The sequence below is a fragment of the Halichoerus grypus genome, chromosome 13 (assembly GCF_964656455.1).
Source record: "Halichoerus grypus chromosome 13, mHalGry1.hap1.1, whole genome shotgun sequence".
NCBI lineage: Eukaryota > Metazoa > Chordata > Mammalia > Carnivora > Phocidae > Halichoerus > Halichoerus grypus.
The window spans coordinates 68,425,384-68,443,321 of NC_135724.1; the positions used below are offsets into that span (position 1 = coordinate 68,425,384).

At 59.0% G+C, this 17,938-nt stretch overlaps 1 protein-coding gene across 3 annotated transcripts; it reads right to left on the bottom strand.

Moving 5' to 3' along the window:
• Positions 1 to 1,084: 1,084 nt before the first annotated feature.
• Positions 1,085 to 17,580, bottom strand: GGT1 (gamma-glutamyltransferase 1). 3 transcript variants are annotated; one of them, XM_036110921.2, is made up of 15 exons: positions 17,481 to 17,576; positions 14,650 to 15,148; positions 12,595 to 12,777; positions 11,929 to 12,105; positions 11,184 to 11,314; positions 10,941 to 11,027; positions 7,777 to 7,969; positions 7,254 to 7,411; positions 6,102 to 6,251; positions 5,439 to 5,575; positions 2,478 to 2,626; positions 2,128 to 2,255; positions 1,919 to 2,031; positions 1,733 to 1,846; positions 1,085 to 1,403 (listed from the first exon to the last, which is right to left on the bottom strand). In XM_036110921.2, exons 4-15 carry the CDS (start codon positions 12,090 to 12,092, stop codon positions 1,257 to 1,259), a joined length of 1,671 nt encoding a protein of 556 aa, XP_035966814.1. In that variant the 5' UTR covers positions 12,093 to 12,105; positions 12,595 to 12,777; positions 14,650 to 15,148; positions 17,481 to 17,576; the 3' UTR covers positions 1,085 to 1,256. The 3 variants fall into 3 exon arrangements, 2 of the variants coding, with proteins under 2 accessions (XP_035966814.1, XP_035966813.1); XM_036110920.2 differs by having other exon boundaries at positions 2,478 to 2,665; positions 17,481 to 17,575; XR_013443439.1 differs by having other exon boundaries at positions 1,268 to 1,403; positions 2,128 to 2,266; positions 2,478 to 2,665; positions 17,481 to 17,580.
• Positions 17,581 to 17,938: the final 358 nt, after the last annotated feature.

Sequence of the window (17,938 nt, forward strand, 5' to 3'; positions counted from 1 at the left end):
CTCCACCCAGAGCAAGACTAGCCCTCAGGCCTCAGTCTTCTCTCCTGCAAACGGGGCCATGGCCTTTCCTCTGGGGCCAAAATGAAGGCTGAGGAGACTTGCACACCCCACCAGCCCAGCCTCCATCCTGTCCCCAGAGGACCCCAGAGGTACCGCCCTCCCGGGCTCAGGGCCCAGACTCTGCAGACACAAAACCCCGTTTCCTTGTGGGCACTTTAGAAACACCAAGTTTTCCTGCCTCCTGAAGGAGAGCCCAGACTTGGGGTGGCCCCTGTGCCCGTGCCCTCAGGGGTCCGCACTTATGCTCCCTGGTCAGGGGGATACCTGGCCATCAGGCCGTGACCCATCCTCCCCTGCACACCCCCGCCAGTCTCTCACATCTCCTCAGTCAGACATTCCATCAAGTTAGCAGACCCTGAGGGAGGGCGGGAGGGGCTGGTGCATGGGGGAGGAGGGAGGCCGCTGTGTCTCACTGCTCCCCTCCAGGCCCCTCTTTCTGGGCTGCATTATGCAGCCTCCCACAGGTCCAAGCCCTGACCCTTGGGATCTGGGGACCTCTCCCAGTTCACTGTTCCCTGAGAACTGGGCCTCTTTCTGGAGCTGATCACAGCTTGGTTTTCATTCTGGGTTTGTGCTTGGAAAACCCCCCAGGCCTGGCTCTGACCAAGATGTTTTGCTCCAGCCTCTTGCCCAATCCCACTCTTCAGACCTCAGGTTCACCTCCATGTGTCCTCCACAGTGTGAGCAGGGGACACCCGCCAGGCTGAAGAGGTAGCTGGGGTACAAGCATCTGCCGGCGGCGTGCTGCCCCAAAACTCCAGAGCCGCACCGCCCCCTGGTGGTCGATCCTAGCAAGTGCCACTACCCAGGCCAGAAAAGGGACGACTGGGCCCCCTGGTCCTGGGGCTCAGGGTGAGGAAGGACAGCACTTGGTATGAGTTGCCCCTGTCCCCACTCACCCACCCGCCGGGCTCTCGAGAACATTCTCAGTCCAGCTCCAGCACCTGAGGGGTAAAGACCTCTGAATCCCACCACTCCTCCCTTCCCGACCAGACAACTCCATTTCACACATAGGATACTGAGGCCCAGGGATATGGGAGCCGGGCCGGCAAGGCTGCCCAGAGCCTCACGCTGTGACCCCCATTTATTGCACTGCTTTGTCACTCACAGGGGAAGCAAATCCCTCAAGGTCCCACTCTGGCCCCAGCAGGCATCTCATCCCTAGGTTGCCAGTAAGCCTTGCCCGCCCTGAGCACTCAGTAGCCAGCAGGCTCCCCGCCTTTCCTGGAGTCTGAGGCAGCTGCCCAGCCACTGGCCGTGTGGACAATGGCCTGCACCACAGCGATGAAGGTGGACGTGACCTCAGTGTCGTGGTGCCGGGTCTTCAGAGCTGCAGTCACCGCCTGGGGGTGGGAGGGGAGAGAGAGGCCTCAGCAGGGCCCACGATGCCATCGGAACCACACAGACCCACGCTGAGCCACACAGGTGCTGCCGTTTCCCGCCCAGTGGCCAGGAACAACAAGCTGGGGGCAACTGGGCCTATTGGGTCTCCCTGGAGCAGGTGGTCTGACCCCCATCGCACAGGGGTTCAAGATGGCCCAGGCAGTGGATGTGAAGGTCATCTGCCCCAGGCAGAGGCTGTGGTCTATGATGACTCAGGAGATCCAGGCCTCCATCCTAGGACACCCTGTGACCCTCCCCTTGTGACTCAGTTTCCTTGGCTCTGCCCCACCTGGTCAATGCCTCTCTCCAGCGTCGTGGTGTTGGGCAGAAGCTGGTTGTGCAGCCGGGGTTCCTCTACTGCCCGTTTCACATCATAGCCAAACCACAGGTTATGGATGATGGCCTGGGGGTGGAGGGGAAGGGGTCAGTGTGGCCCAGGGTCAGGGGCTGGGGGGGACAGGTAGGTGGCACATACCAGCGCGGTGGCCGTGGTGATATGTGTGCCCCCAGAGGCACCCACCACCATGCGGACCTGGCCATCCTGGCCCACGATGATCGCCGGACACATGGATGAGAGCGGCTGCTTCCCTGTGGTCACCAGATGGGTGGGCAGGGACAGAGATGCCGGTCAGGTGCCTGCCCAGGGCACCAGCCCTCTCCCCACCTGAGCCCCCCGCCCCACACCTGGTTTGATGAAGTTGGCTGGTGAGGGGGGCACCCCAAACTGGTTGGTGATGTTGGGGGAGCTGAAGTCATCCATCTCATCATTGAATAGGATCCCGCTGACCCGTGATCGTACCTTGGAACCAAAGCTGCAGACCAGCTGGATCAGACAGCTATGCCAGACCCAGCCCCACCCCACCCAGCCCCCACCCACCCACCAAAGCTCCAGCTTGACCCCAGTGAGGCTGGGGGCAGGTGCTCTACCAAGGTCCAGCGCCTTGGTTTCCCCCCCACGAAAGGGGTTGATGGAGCTCCCATCTGGGAGATGCAAGCAGCCCCTGGCCCACCCAGGGCCACCTGGCAGCCCCTACTAGAGGTTGATGGTGCTGGTGGCCGACACAGCGCTGCCGTCCTCTGCAACCACGGACAGGTGAGCAGTGCCACCATCATCAGGCGTGTAGAACTCAGGCTCATAGTAGGAGGTCGGGTGAGTGGTGTTGTCAGAGATCCGGGCCCGGAGCTGAGCGGCAAAGAACTCGGAGCTCATGTTGCGGACCACCTGCCGAGACCCCAGAGCTGGCCTGAGGAGGTGGGGGGGGAGGAGGGGGAGGGGGCACAGGCTTGTGCGAGCAGCTCTTGGGAAGCCCCCCGACATGGCCCTGACCACAACACTCCTGCACCCCCAACCTCACGTGGCCCGTCTGATCCCCTTTCCAGCCTTTGCCTCTGCTACAGTCCAGCAACACTTAGTATTTGTCTGTCCACCCACAAGCCCCCACTCCTGCCGCATTCAATCATTCATTCATTCATGGAGATTGTGTTGCATGCTTGGATCAACAGGGAACAGACACACAGGTCCCTGCCCTCCTGGCAGGGAAGACAAAGGCAGGCAGGGACATGCTGGAAAGAACAAGCCAGGTAAAGGGGATGGAGAGGGATGAGGTGGGGGCGAGGTGATCAGGGAGGGCTTCTCAGAGGAGGTGACAGCTGAAAAGAGGCCTGAATGAGGTCTGGTGGTAAATGCAAAGGCCCTGAGGCAGGCCTGGGAGTGACAGGCAGAGGGTGAATAGGGTCAAAGAGAGAGGTGGTGGAAGATGTTAGCAGGGGGTTATCCCGTAAGTCTTCAGAGGCCCTATAAGGAGTCTGGCTTTTGCTTTGAGCCACCTGGGCCTGGGACAGAGGAAGGGGCGCACCGGTAGTTCACAGGACCTCTCTGGCAGCTGTGGGGGTGTGTGGCGTAGAACCCAACGGGGGGGCTATGGCATCAACCAAGTGACAGATGGTGGCTGACCCACAGGGGAGAGAAACAATGGCCCCAAAGTCTTCCGTCCAGAGCGGCCACTGGACTGGGGGGGTAAACACTGCAGAAGGGGCAGTGAAGGGGACAGTCGGGAGCTTGATTCTGAACAGGTGCCCTTTCCTGTTTCAGGTGGGTGGTGGACCCATGTGTGTGGAGCTGACGGGCAAGACCCGGCTGGGGGATAAACACGGAGCCACGAGCTTCTGGTGGCTGCTTAAAGCCGTGAGCCTGAACAGGGTCCCCACGGCGGTGAGGACAGACAAAGAGGAGAGATGACACAGGAGCCAGCAAGGAAGGGCCCTGGGGACTGAGCAAAGGAAATGCCTCCAGAATTTTCCAGCAACACCCCCACAGGGAAAACGTTCAGCCTGAATCGACTCCCAAGAAAACAGAAAGTCAAATCCAGGATGTGGGATGGTTCTGCAACATGACTGCCCTGGGCTTTAAAAATCAGCAAAACAGGGCGCCTGGGTGGCTCAGTCGTTAAGCGTCTGCCTTCGGCTCAGGTCATGATCTCAGGGTCCTGGGATCAAGCCCCACATCGGGCTCCCTACTCCGCGGGAAGCCTGCTTCTCCCTCTCCCACTCCCCCTGTGTTCCCTCTCTCGCTGTGTCTCTCTCTGTCAAATAAATAAATAAAATCTTAAAAAAATAAAAATAAAAAAATAATAAAAATCAGCAAAACAGCCAAGAGGTCTATTGTAGGTTCAGAGACTGGAGGGACAGAACAACGAGGGTTGAGTCTGATGGGCTCGGGACCTAAACAACCCTGGGACCCTCAGGAACACAGATGTCTAACAGGCCAGGTCCTCTTGCTGGCAGTATGTAGGAGTCCTGTCTTAGGAGCTATGACCCAAAGTATGATATTGGGGACTGACCATCTGATACCCGAAAAAACACATGCATATCGATAAAGGGGTGGATGGAGGCAGGGAGAGAGGGAGGGAATGTGGCAAAATGTCCACAACTTTGCAAAATGAAAAGCTGAGGAAAAGAGGTGGCAAACTGAACTGCATGAGATGCTGCTGAGGGGGGCTGAATGGGGAAACTGAGGCTGGACTCCGGGGGTGGAGTAAGGGTCCTGGCAGGGGGAATGTGGAGTGAGGAGGGCAGAGCCTGATGGGAGAGGGCGTGAGAAAGGGATGGAGCGGCCCAGTGTGCTCTGAGGGGAAGCAGAGGAATGGGGGCAGCAGCTGGGGGCTCTGAAGTGACAAGGATATGCCTCTCTCGGGAATGATCCGTCACTGCAGGGCAGTGCTGTGAGAGGGGCATGCTGAGTCGGCAAGTGCTTGAGCAGAGGGGCCAGCCTCAGCCAGGAGGGAGGGCGGAGGGGGAGTGGCCCCAGGGGTACGCGACCCCAAGTCACGGCTGCAGTGGGAAGTACTATGAAATGGTCCTCGGGAAAGAAAGAGATCCAGGAGAGCAGAGGGGCAGCTGAGAGGCACAGGTCCGTGTGAGGGGGTCTGCGGGTCTGCCCCGGGATGGGGGATCCAAGTAGGTAAGGGAGGCCACGACGGGAGTCTCAGTGAAGGCCCAGCCTGGAGCTGGGGCATCTGGCCGTGAGTGGGTCAGGCTGTGCAGGGCCTGGGTGGGGATCAGGGAAGCGTTAGCTCCCAGGTGTGACCAGCAAGCCGGTGGCTGAGGCCTCTGCCACCCAGTCCACCACCCCCTCCCTCCCCCATCCTCCTCATTACCCTTGAGGGTTGCAAGGCGCCCCCATGGATTCCTCACCTCAGCACTGAACACTCCAAAACCTCCCAGGCCAAGGGTACAGCCCCCAAGATGGGAGTGTGGCCAGGGGTAGGGGGCACTAATCACTCACTGTCGAGTCTGTCACCCTGTGAGCTCCCTGTGGCAGAGGGCTGAACTCGGGGTCACCAGTCCACCCCAGCACACGGCGGGCCCACCACCAAAGTTGGTGGTAAGAATGGATTAACTAAGCATGTGTGAGGCTGGGGTGGCCCCAGGGACCCATCCTGGCACCTCCATGGCAGGCCCCCCCCACCCATCACGGGCCAGCGCCTGCCTCTTACCGCCATCACATTGACAAACTTGGGGTCCCCAAGCAGGGTCCTCTTGGCATAGGCGAACCGGAAGGCCTCCACAATGCGGTGGTAGGTCAGACCCTTCTGCTCGGGTGTCTCCACACTCGCCCGGGAGAAGTTATACCCTGGTTGAGCAGAGATGGGGACACGTTGGCAGTCCTGGGGCCCTTGGGACACCCCAGCTCGGCCAAGACAGCTGGGTGCCCACGGGGTAGGCTCACACCTCCCTAATCGCTTCGCTTGGCCCAGCTTGAGAAGGGGAACATTTAATAACTACCAATGGACACTTTGGAGGAATGTAAGGATGGAATGAGGCAAGGGACCTCTGGGTCTGGGCCTCAAACGTCCAGCCGGAAGGGCTACCCAGTCTTACCCAGTCTTACCCAGTCCCAGAAGATCACTTAGATTTGCCAGACGCATCCTCTGGACTAGGCCCCCCGAGCTGTGAACTTCCAGCATTGAGTAACTGGGCAAGCCAGACAGACCCTGTCACCCCTAAGCCCTTGCAGGAGTTGTTCCTACCCCAGGACACTGCTCCAAACCTTTTTACCTCCCGACCACTCCTCCCCCTCCTCCAGCCCCTGACCATCGCCCCCCACAGCCCTGGTCACTTTGCTCTGCCTCTTGCAGGGTCGTGGTGGGACAGCTCACCCTTGAGGATGTTGAGGATAAGAGCAAGCACCGGCCCACTGAGTGGGGCGCTGGGCACGTAGAGATGGGCGTCCCCAAGGCTGACGTTCAGTGGGTTCTCTATCAGCTCAGCACGGTAATTGTTCAGGTCCTTGGCGGTCATAATGCCCCCTGCAAAGAGCAGCTCAGTGGGTGGACATGGGGATGGGGCCCCACATCTGAGGGGAGGACAAGACCATCCAACTGAAAGCCCTGCCCACCTTGCGGGTCCCCGCCCCTCCACCTCCCCATGGCCCCACCCCCAATCCCTCTGTGCTCCCTGAAGATGCCACCTCCCCCACTGCCAGGCTCAGGCCAGCTGCCCTCCACCTGTTTGCCCCACTGGCCTCCAGGTCTGCCTTCTCTCCTCCTGGCGGCCAGAGAGTCTTCTCCAAATGGAAAGTATCTGCTCCCATCTCCCCCCGCCCAGTCCCTCTCCTCCAGAGACAAACGGGTGGGTGAAAGGAGGCTCTTAATTCTACAGGGAACAGGCTCCAGACAGAGCAGGTATTTATAGGCTAATTTCCTGCGTCAGTGCTAAAGGTCAACATGCTAATCCCCCTCTTCCGTGTCTTGGACCAAAATAACAGTTTGAAGAAATCCACAGCTGGGACAGAGAGGCTGCGGAAGGCTGCCTGGCTGAAATTCATCAGAACCTGTCCCGGCTTGCAGCCCCTCCAAGGCCTCTCTCACCAAGCCCACCAAGCCCACCCTCATCTGCTGTGACCCTCAGGGATAATTATAGCTCACCCTCTCTGGGCCTTAGCCTATTCCATCTGCCAGAAATGCTCTTCCTCTCTCCAGCCTCATCTGTAGCTCAAGTACCACCTCCTCTGGGAAGTCCTCCCAGATCTGCATTTCAATGCTCCCTCAGCCCGGGCTCCTGCCTAGGCCTGCATTTATCCACCGAGAACTTTCTCTCCTGAACTGCACTGGTCTCTCAGTTTTGACCTAACCAAGATCTGTAGATCCATGTGGACTGTCACTGATTGCAGATGTATCCTTTGCCTCCCCCTCCCCCGCCAGATGCTGCCTGAGGGCCCAGTGCCCGGGCCAGGCAGGACCAGAGGACCTAAGGCCTCTCAGCTCTGGCTCAGGGTTCCTTCCCTGGGGCCCCTGAGATTGCCCACTCACCAGCAGCCTGGATGTCCTTGATAATCTGGGCTGTGAGGCTCCCGTTGTAGAAGGCCTGGGCTCCCTCCAAGGCCAGCGTCTCGTACGTGTCGGCCAACCGCGGCATGATCACTCTGTCCCCCTCCCGCAGCACCTTCCCATCCCGGCAGAACACCTCGCTGGGGCAGAGAGGCTCCCGTGAGGCCGGCAGGCGGGGCAGATTCGGCCAGCCACTCCCACCCAACCACACAGGAGATCAAAGGACAGTGAGCACCTGTCCACAGGCAGGTGGCCCTCATCCTCTGGTGTCCAGCCCATGCCTCCTAGAGCCCCTGCCACTCAGGACACACAAGCCTGGGACCCCGGGCACCAGGCTCAGAATGTGATCCCACACACACTGGGAAGGGTTCTTGGATTCTAGACCTCGTCCCTCCATCAGCACAGGTTCCTGAAAGCACTCCGCCAGTCATTCACAGCCCGCAGGGACCTTGGGCCACGTCTGCCCAGCCTGTGGCCCAGGGCAGGCCAACCCCCACAGACATACCACAGCGCAGGCTGCCGCTCGATGACGGCCTGGCTTTTCTCCAGGGCTGCCGCCAAGCCCTTCCCCACGGCGAAGCCCTGGCGGGCCAGCTGGATGCTGGGCTGGAAGAGGCGAGCCCAGGGCAGCCGCCCGTGCCGCTGGTGGGCCAGCTCATAGCCACGGATCTCACCGGGAACCGCCACCGACAGGCCCCCTGCACAGGGACAGGGACACACACAATTAGTGGCTCCGGGCCGGGGACATCGGGAGGGATGCTCTCTCAGGCCACAACCTAGGCACAGTCCCCACATGGGATTAGTGAGGTTTTGGAAAGAAATGGAAGTTGTCATATCTGGACTCGGCAGGCAAGGGTGTAGATTGGCTTGGGACACGTGAGGGAGGCCACAGAGGGGAGAGGTGCCTCCTGTGCTGGGTTCTGCAGTCCCAGGACTAGATGTCTGCCTCTGCAGGGGCCACCAGGTTTGAAATCCTGTGTCAGGCCCACAGCTGCGCACCAAGACTGTGGGGAAGCCAGACCCCTGCCATCTCTCAGTCTGAGCCTCCTCGCCCACAGGCTCAAGGGGTCCACCAGAACCCACCAAAGTCCCCAGCGCAAGCCCGGGCCACCCTCAACACTGAGCCAGTGCCGAGGCAAGACCTCCCCTTTCCTCCCTTCTACTGTCCCAGAACCAGGACCTAAGGGGCCCCTGGGTGGGTCAGTCGGTTAAGAGGCTGCCTTCAGCTCGGGTTGGGATCGAGCCCCGCATCGGGCTCCCTGCTCAACAGGGAGCCTGCATCTCCCTCTCCTGCTCCCCCTGCTTGTGTGCTCGGTCTCGCTCTCTCTGTCATATAAATAAATAAAATCTTAAAAAACAAAAAAACAAAAAACCAACCAGGACCTGAACCCAAACCCTTGCCCTGTACCCTCTCTGGGCCTCAGTTTCCCCATCTGACCACAAAGAGCTTGTCTCTTCCAGTTGACTTTAGAGGAACCCACAGTTCCATTGGAAACACCCATGGACCCTGATTCCCATCTACCCCCACCGCCCACCGTGCCCTAAGCTGGACACTGATGCAGAAAGGTACAGCCACGGCCCTTGCTCCCAGACACCCTCTTGCTTTCACCCTGGATGACCAGGGCCATTTCAGCCACTCCCAGACTAGGCAGCTTCTAGGTTCATAACAACATGAAGTTGCGCACGAGAGCCAGGTTGTTAGGATCTGCATGTCTGCACATCTCAGAAGGTCTGACACCCAGCCCATAATTCCCCCCACCTTAAATAAATGCTGCCCTGAACTTGGGCCAATCAGGTCTCACACCACCCTGCTCGCCAAGGTCACCAGTGACCCCCATACTGGCAGACCAGGGTCCCCTCCTAACTTCACTTTACCCAACCCTTCACTCCTCCCGGGTCGCCTCTGCATCCCACCTGCCAGGCTCTCCTAGAGCCTCCTCTGTCTACTCCCCCAGATCAGAGCTTCAAGTTCCATTTATGTGCCGACAACTCCAAATGTACTCTCTGGCCCGGCTTGCTCCTCTAAGGGTCAGATCTGAGGATGCACCTGCCCGTGCCAAAAAGGCATCTCAAACTTAGCACACTCGACTCCTGCCTGTCACCCAAACCCAGTCCCCCGAAGCCTTGCCGTTCTCTCTTAGGGGCACCCCATCCTTCCAGATACAGATATCAAAGACCAGTCATCCAGGACACTTGGCATATGTGTCACACCTAACCCATCAGCAGATGCACAGGCTCCACCTTCTAAGTATGTTGAGTACCAACCGCCTCCCAACACCCTCTTCTCTCCCCGATTATCGTGGTGACCTCCTGACAGGTCACCTGACGGGCAGGCAGCTTGCTCCCTGACCCTTCTGCGGCAGCCCAAGGGTTCTGTCCTACCTAGGCCTAGATCCACCCCCACAAACACCCCAGGGGACACTGCTACTTCTCTCGGACAAGAGGCAGGGTCTTCGCAATGATCCATGAGGTCTGACACCACCTGAACCATTCTGACCCTGGGGTCACCCACTGCAGCCTCACTGGTTCCCACGTGGGCCACTTGCTCTGCCCCCAGACACCTGCACACCCCTCACTCCACTCCAGCCTCCGGGTCTTTGCTTAGACACCCCCTCCCTGAGCAGGCTGTACTTGGTGAATCGCATGCCTTCCGGCTCTTCCCGCCTCTGCTATCCTGGCTTGACTGGGCCACAGATTTCACCTGTTGCCCTTGCTTTGTCCCCTGGCTTGCGGGACAGCCCCTGGCATTTTAAGAGGTGCCCAATAAGTCCTGCTTAAATAAATGAATCCCAAGCGTCCCTAAGGTGCTAAGTCTGTAAGACTCCAGCAATCACACTGAATGATTTCAATTCTACCCATTTGGAGTTTCCCAACGGATGTAAGAATTCGGAGATTCTGTAGGTTGGAGAGGACGCTAAGAGGGCTGGGCTACTCACAGGGCCCCGCCTAGAGGCCGCCGTTAGAGATCAGATCTGTTAAGGTCAACAGCCGGAACTTCCTGCCTCCAACCTCCTACCCTGCAATCCATTTGGGTCCTTGGGAGCAGCACGCCCTGGTGGCCACTGGCTTCCCCCCAGCTGCATGGGGAGATTGGGGGCCTCTTCTCCGCATAAGACCTTGTTAAAAAAAGACTCTGCTGCCTCTCAAGAGCTAGCCCCACAAATGAACGAATAAATGAATGACTTAGATGCCTTTGAAAAACTCAGGGTTTCGACAGCCTGCGTTCAATTTTGGCCTCAGCACCATACAGCTGTGTGACCTCAGTTGGTTTGCATGACCTCTCTGGACCTGTAAAATGAGAATCAACACAGCGCTTCCCCGGACTCCCAAGCATACAGGGAGGATTCAAGGGGCTCATCGGTGAAGAGGGCTGAGCAGAGTGCTGGCCCCAGTGACACCCGGTATGTGCAAGCTGTTGAAATAATTATTCTCTCCATGTACTAACACGGGGTGGCTCTGGAGGGACCTGAGCAGAAATAACGGAAGCTCTGTCTCTTTTCCCTCTGTGATGATGGTCTTGACTGTTCATTACGGGAGGTTGTTGTGGGGCCAGGAAAGGCTGAGAAGGGTAGGCATCAGCTCAGCCAGAGCTGTCCCCAGCCCCAGATGCCCATGCCTTCCCAGCAGCTCAGCCCAGCTCTGCACCCACACCCTGAGCTTACACCTCACCTTCCTGTGAGTGCTCCGAGGTGTTAAACATGTCATCAGAGGCCAGCCCCGGGGCCACCTCGCGGGCATTGATGATCTCAACTTTTCCTGGAAGCAGAAGCAGGTGGGCAGTCCGGACCAGCACCAACCCCCTCACCCCAGGTGTGAGCCCAGGGGCTGCCCAGCTCTGCCTGCCCCCAGCCCAAGTCCAGCCTGAGATAGACAGCCCCTGCCATTCACCTCCCGCTCCCCGGGGGCACTCACGTGTGGTGCTGTTGTAGATGGTGAGGAACAGGCCGCCCCCGATGCCCATGCTGTGGACGTTCATGAGCCCCACACACAGCAGGGCTGCGATGGCAGCATCCACCGCCGAGCCGCCTTCCCTCAGCACGTCCCTACCCGTGGCATGTGGCAGGGAGTGAGCACCTAAAGGCTCCCCACCCCCCCCAACACGGGCACCCTGCCACTCACCTCCACCCTGCCGGGCCACCCTGCCCAAAGGAGGATGGAAGAAGAGCCCATAGTTCTGGGGTTTTACATATAAGTTTAAAGCCAGTGGGCTTGTATGTTCTTCCTTTTCAAGCAAACAGATGTACATGACTTTTATAATAGAAAGAAAATTGGAAAATTGTTACTTTTATCAGTAACTTTTTTTTGCTGTTTAAGTCTCTAAGTGGGACCTGATCTTTGTATATAATGTGAGACAGGGGTCCAAAATAGCATAAAACAGCAGTTTATCCAAAGAGACAGAGATCCTTAGGTCTGAGAAAAGGGGCCCAGCTGGGCCCTGGGAAACCTGCACCCTGCCCTTGGAGTTAGTGTCCCCTTCTGCCCTGACCAGAGGCTGCGGAGAAGTTCCAAGGAAAGGACAGGCAGCTCCACATGCATCAGACACCCCTTGTCTGGGTAGTTCATGGACAGGTGGGGAAACTGAGTCTCAGAGGGATGAGGGTCTTGCCCAGATCCACTTGCAGTGGTCCTCCTGTGTTCCCACGCCCTGCCCACTCACCTCCCGATCTCCGAGCAATGCTTGGCGTCTGCAGCCACGGCCGCCCTGGCGTAGACATGGTTGTGTGGCTTGGAAGCTGAGGGCAGCCAAACGCATAGGCCAATGATGAGGAAGAGCACTAGGACCACGGCCAGCAGGGCCAGGAACACACACCGCCTCTTCATGGCTCTGCGGGCCCTGGTGGTGGGGGAAGGGGGTGGAGGTTAACAGGGTCAGGGGACTGCCTTTGGGCACATCCTGACCCTCACCTTCACAGGGCACAGCCCAAAATCAAGCCTCAGAAACATGTCCCTGTGTCTGCTTCCAGCCCCCGGACTTTTGCTCACGCCATTCTCTGCCCTCCCAAATCTCCCTGCTTATCCTCAAGGCCCCATTCCGGTAAAGACCCCATCTCCAACAGAAACCTCTCCAGGGAGCCCCCCAGATTCCACGTGCCCCTGCTTCCGCCGGGCCTTGTCTATCTCCTACGGTGGGAGTCACTGCCAAGCAGGGAACTCCACGAGGGACAAGCCTGGTCCGATTCCTTCTGTGACCCCCACCTCAGCCCGGAGCCATGCACCATCCATGGGCCCCCCAGAGTGGCCTGCCCCAGACTGTGGGGTTCAGAGAGCAGACAGCCATGTCTCCTCCAATGGTCAGATGAGCTGCCGCAGGGCAGGGACCTACCTTTCTCAGCAGATGGGAGCCCCACGCCTTGCCTGCAGGGGTAGCCACCAAAGCTGGGGCGGGGGGGGAGGTTGGCTGGAGCAGCTGCTGAGATAACTGGGGTCTCCCTCACACACTGCAGGCACCCGCGGCCACAGAGTCCGCTCCAGAGAGACACCGCGACCACACAGCCCCCTTGTTCTCCTGAAAATTGAGACAGTGTACCTGAAACAGGCCGAGTCAGCCCTCCCCCGGGAGCTCTGTGAGGTTCCTCTGCCTCCAGATGAACTCTGGAGCCGAAGAGGAGGCTGTCAGCCGCTCCCACGTTTGAGGGAGATCTCCAGGCGCTGCCGAGAGAGGGTTTGCCCAGAGCGAGGCCCGGGTTCAGTGGTGTGAGCGTCATGTGACAAAGTGGTGAAGCCCACGTGTGCCGGGCCAAGGGGATGGGGCATGCAGGCCCTGGAGCCAGCTCATCCCATCTGAGTCTTGCCCCTCATCTGATGTGGGGTCTTGGCACGTCACTGACCACCTGCCCAGCATGAATGACAGAGGCATCCTGCAGGGGGATGTTGCGGAGGTTAAGTAAATTGGAAAGGCTGGAGTGCTAGGGGACTGTTGGCTGTAGTGGTCATCGGCTACCAGGGTGATGCCCCGGAGGCCTATAGCTAGGGCAGGAGGAAGCTGGTCAGCCTCCTGCTCACTGTTTCCCTGTTGGCTCCTTTCCGGGCTGTGCAGGGAGAGACAGCGGCGAGCTTTTGGGTCCTTGCGGTGTTGGCAGCAGGCGAGGGGTGTGACCCCCGCAAGGAAGGAGAGGTGTGGTGACAGAGGTAATCTCAGTTAAAGAGGGGTGTCTGCCGATAAGCCCCAGGCTGCGACTCCCTCTGGTTCACCCTGTCTCTATTCAGAGGGCCTGAGCTCCAGGGCCAGACATGGTGTCCCAGAAATGGTCTAGGAATGGAGTCCCACCCCACGTCGGGGACATCCAGAAGCCAGCCAGCAAGAAAGGGCTTTCCCCTCCCAGGCTCAGTGGGCAGCCGCATGGCAGACACTACCCTCCATCCCCAGGAGGATTCAAGCCAGGTTCTCCTCCCCACCCTGACTGAATCCAGGCACCAGCCTTTCTGGCGGGACTCCTGCAAAGCCTCCTCCCCGCTTCCCTCCCGACAGCATCACCGGCTCCTCAGTCCTCCGAAAAGCAGCAGAAGGCTCTCTCCAAAGTGCCAACCAGGCCCTTCCCCCTGCCACTGCTCCAGGGGACAGTCTATGCCCTCTGCCCTCCGGCAGGCCTGAGAGCCCTCGGAGCACACCCTGGAGGCTGGGTCAGGGTTAAGGATTCCTCGTTGAGATAACCGCGCTGGGAGGTACAAGGGACCTTAGGACCTGGGCCAGGAACACAGAACTTTCCCACCACACGTGGTGGGGGTGGGTGGGGTAGGACAGAGGTCATGACCCCCTTCTCAGCATGGGCACAGCCACACCCGCCAAGAAGGCCCTCCAGTCCCATCCACCAGGCACCTTGGGGGCATTGCCTCATTTCTCCTGGGCTTGGGGCTGTGAGCCAAGACCCCCTTCAGGGCCCTCCTCTCTCCCCTCCCCCTGGGCCCCTGTAGTGTCCAGCCATGACCTCCTGTGGTCTGTACTCCAGTCTCCCCTATCCATCCATCTCTCTATCCATCCATCCATCCATCCATCCACCCCAGGGCTCAGGTGGGCTTCCAGAGGGCCAGGGGGCACCCAGCAAGGCTCAGATTGCCAGGGAGTATGGAGAGGGGTGGACAGCACCGACCCCCATGCTCTTCTCCCTGGGCAGGGCAGCAGGGAGGCCTAGCCCAGGCCCTGCAGGCAGACGTCCCCTGCCCTGCGGAAGACACCCTGCGGGGGACTGGGCTTCCGTTTCCCACCCCCCTCCCACACCCCACGTTTTTCTCAAAGACTTATTAAAATAATGTCCAAGCCCAGAGGCCTGGCTCTCACCCAAATCGGTGTCAGGAGGGGAAACTGAGGCCAGAGAATAGGTCGGGCACAGCGCTTGGCCTCAAACCCCCACCCCACTCCTCATGACCCAGGGGGGCTTACCTGAGGCCTGGGGTTGGCAGGGGCCCAAGAAAGCTCCTATCCTCAGAAGAAGTTCTGGGCTGGGAAACGGCCAGATCTGTCTGCCTGGGAAAGTCTGGGCCACAGCTCCGGCTGGCCCTCCACCCCCCCCCCCACTCCCAGGAGTGGCCCAGAGCCACGCCTGCAGCCCCCTGCAGAGCTCCTCAGGGGGCCTCTGAACTGGGATTGGGATCCGAGGGAGGGCACCTCCAAGGAGGAACAGAGGCAGGAAAGGGGCAGGAGAGGGCAGAGGAACTCTCCTGCTCACCGAGTCCCAGAGCAGGCAAGCGGTTGGCCGGGTGATCCCAGCCACCTCATGGAGCAGTTGAAGGTATCGGAGTGGGGTGGAGAACAGGCTGTCCTCTAAAAGATCCAGCCTGGCAGGGAGGACAGCCCCAGAGTCTGACGTCAAGGCAGCAGGGAGGTGCAGTGACTCGGCCTGTCACTAAGTGACTAAAGTTCACGCAGTCCTGGGAGGGCCCTGGGCAGGAGATGGGAGGTACTATAAGAGCAGTGACTCTTGGGTTCCCCCTGGCAATGGCAGGAGGTGAGGAGTATGGCCCCAGCAGGGCAAGAGAGGTGCAGTGACAGAGGCAGAGGGTCCCCCTCTCTTGGCCTCGGTTCCCCTCAAAGGGCAGAGTGCACTGGCAAGCACCCCACCAGCAAGCCCTAGGCTGGGTACCCTCCTGGCTCACCCTGTCCCTGTTCAGAGCATCTGAACTCCAGGGCCAAACATGATGTCCAGAAGCAGGACCTGAGAGCCTTTACCACACCACTCAGGCAGATGCCAAGTGTGACTTCCTGGAACATAGCCTGGGGCCTCGAGTCCAGACCAGTTCCACTGCCTATGCAGGAATGTTAGCACCTCAGGCCCAAGAAACGACCTGAGCAGCCTGGAAAGGCAGGGCCCAGAGAGGGCCAGAGCTGGTCCAAGTCACAGAACCCAGCAATACACACCAGGCCGCCCCATACCAGCCCCCAAGTTGCTGCGTGTCCCTACCAGCCCAACAAGGAGAGCTTGAGCCAGGAACAAGTGCATGCCCAGCCCAGGAGACCTTGGACCCTGCTTCCCATTCCCCTTTGGCTTCCATCTGCCAAGAATAAGGCTGAGCCACTCCCTGAGTCACGGCTCCTTCCCTGGCTCCCAACCACCTGTGTCTAGGCTGCCTGGGAGCCCCCACAGTCTCCATCTGGAATATCTAATCTATGACCACCCTACAAGGCTGTGCCAGCTGATAAGCAGGTAGAGAGACAGAGGCTGACCAGGTATTGCTGCCCATCCTGGGTCACACAATCAAAACAAGTCTTGTCCTCTCACCCACTGCTCTTGAGCAAGCTTGGGACGAAATCCACCAAAAAATGCATTTCTACATAAATCCTCCATGGCCCCAGGATGGTGGTGCTATGACTAAGCTTTTTCCCGGGACATCACCTGCAGACCAGGATGACTGAGAAGATGGACAGGCCAGGATCCAGGGACCAAGGCCCATAGCTCTTCCCTGAGGGCTAGACACCAGCCAGGATGTCAGGGGATTTGCACTGCAGGGCAGTCGGCTGCGAGGGGTCTATAGTGGAGAGACATGGGGCTGCCCCTAGCCTGAGCCTGCTCAGCAATTGTCTCCCTGCCTGGGAAGGCATAAGACATGGCCATATCTCCAGCGGCGGGAGGGTACGAAGAATGTATGAGTGGGCAGAGGGTGGCCCAAACCCCCCAGGTGATCCCAACAGGAAATCCCTGGCCTGGGGCAAGCTGGGGAGGGGGAAGCTGCCTGGGGGCACAAAGCCCAGAAGCAGCTGAAGGTTCCAGGGAGGGGAGTGAGGAGGAAAGGGGTCTCATTAAAAGCTGTGTCAACAAAGGCATGATGGGGGCGCCCAGGTGGCTCACTCGGTTAAGTGTCTGACTTCAGCTCAGGTTATGATCTCCAGGTCCTGGGATGGAGCCTGCATGGGGCTCCCCTGCTCAGCAGGAAGTCTGCTTGTCCCTCTGCCCCTCCCCCCCTTGTGTTTTCTCTCTCTCTCTCTCTCTCTCTCAAATGAATAAATAAAATCTTAAAAACAAAACAAAACAAAAACCCAAAGGCATGATTTACAGAACAAAGAACCTTCCTCACATGTTGAGTGTATCACATTCTATTCTGGTCAGGCCCCCCAACCCCTACACACTGAGAGGGGACCTGAGGGGTGTTGGTCTGGGGAAACCATGTCACCCCAGAAAAGACTGCAAGGGCTGGCCTGAAAAGTCTCCTCCAGGCCCCATGGTTCCTGTCCTAGGCACATAAGATAGTAAGCTCCCCGTCCCCAGGAATATAAAAGCCTCACTCACCAGAGATACTGACTTTATCATCAGCACCACCCCCTCCCAACACACACACACACACACACACACACACACACACACACACGCTGAATCTAGGCTGAGTGGAGTAGCTTGGGGAGGGGTGGGAATCTCAGAGAGGGGAGCATGAGGAAGCCTGAAGTTTCTCTGTTAAACCTCCAACCCAGCTTGAGGACTATGTCACCACAACCTCAGAGCCCCAGGGGTGAAACTGGGGCACAACCCCAGACCCATTCACAGATAGGAAACCAAGGCTTAGGTTGAAGCAACTCACGCAAGTCAGCTGGCCCCGGGTTGGGGGAGACATGGGGACCTGCAGGTAAGCCCAGAACCCACACGGCTGGCCCTAACACCTCCACCCGCAGTGAGGAATCACCCCCACCCGCAATGAGGAGTCACCCCCACCCCCAACCAGGCATGAGAACATAGCTCTTGGCGTCTTCCTGAGCCCTGCCCACACCCCCAACGGAAAGCTTACCGCTACCCAGGCGGGTTGGGATCTATCTCCCTCGCTGCCCACCCTGGCGGCACAAGGTGGGGAATTAGAAAAATCTCCCTCCCCCAGTGCTTGACAACCACTAAGCCAGATACCTGTCGAAATAGCTCTACATGCCTGCGATGACCACAAAGTGGTGGGCGCCCCCTAGAGTTGTGCAATGACCCCTTGCACAACTAAGCCTGCCCTGCGCCCCATCACAGCCGCAACCCGGAGCCCGGGGAGGGGCAAAGTACGGCCAGAGGACACAGTACCTCAGCCCCCATCACAGCTCCCTCGCTCCAGGCTACCAGATCCTCCTGGGCCTCAGTTTCTCCATGCTGCTCTCCTCCCTCTTAATTCCAAAAGTCCACTTCTGGGGTGTCGTGGCTTCTTCAAAGGCTTCCTTAGAGAAGTCCAGCAGCTGCACGCGGCCCTCCTCCACCCACCCCACACCTGTG

Excerpts from the sequence above, each read along its gene's own strand:
- GGT1 (XM_036110920.2), bottom strand. The coding sequence starts at position 12,092 with ATGAAGAGGCGGTGTGTGTTCCTGGCCCTGCTGGCCGTGGTCCTAGTG. Across the intron at positions 11,028-11,183 it reads CATCTACAACAGCACCACAC|GAAAAGTTGAGATCATCAAT; the intron begins GTGAGTGCCCCC and ends TTCTGCTTCCAG. Across the intron at positions 2,256-2,477 it reads ACCAGCACCATCAACCTCTA|CTTTGGTTCCAAGGTACGAT; the intron begins GTAGGGGCTGCC and ends GCTGGTCTGCAG.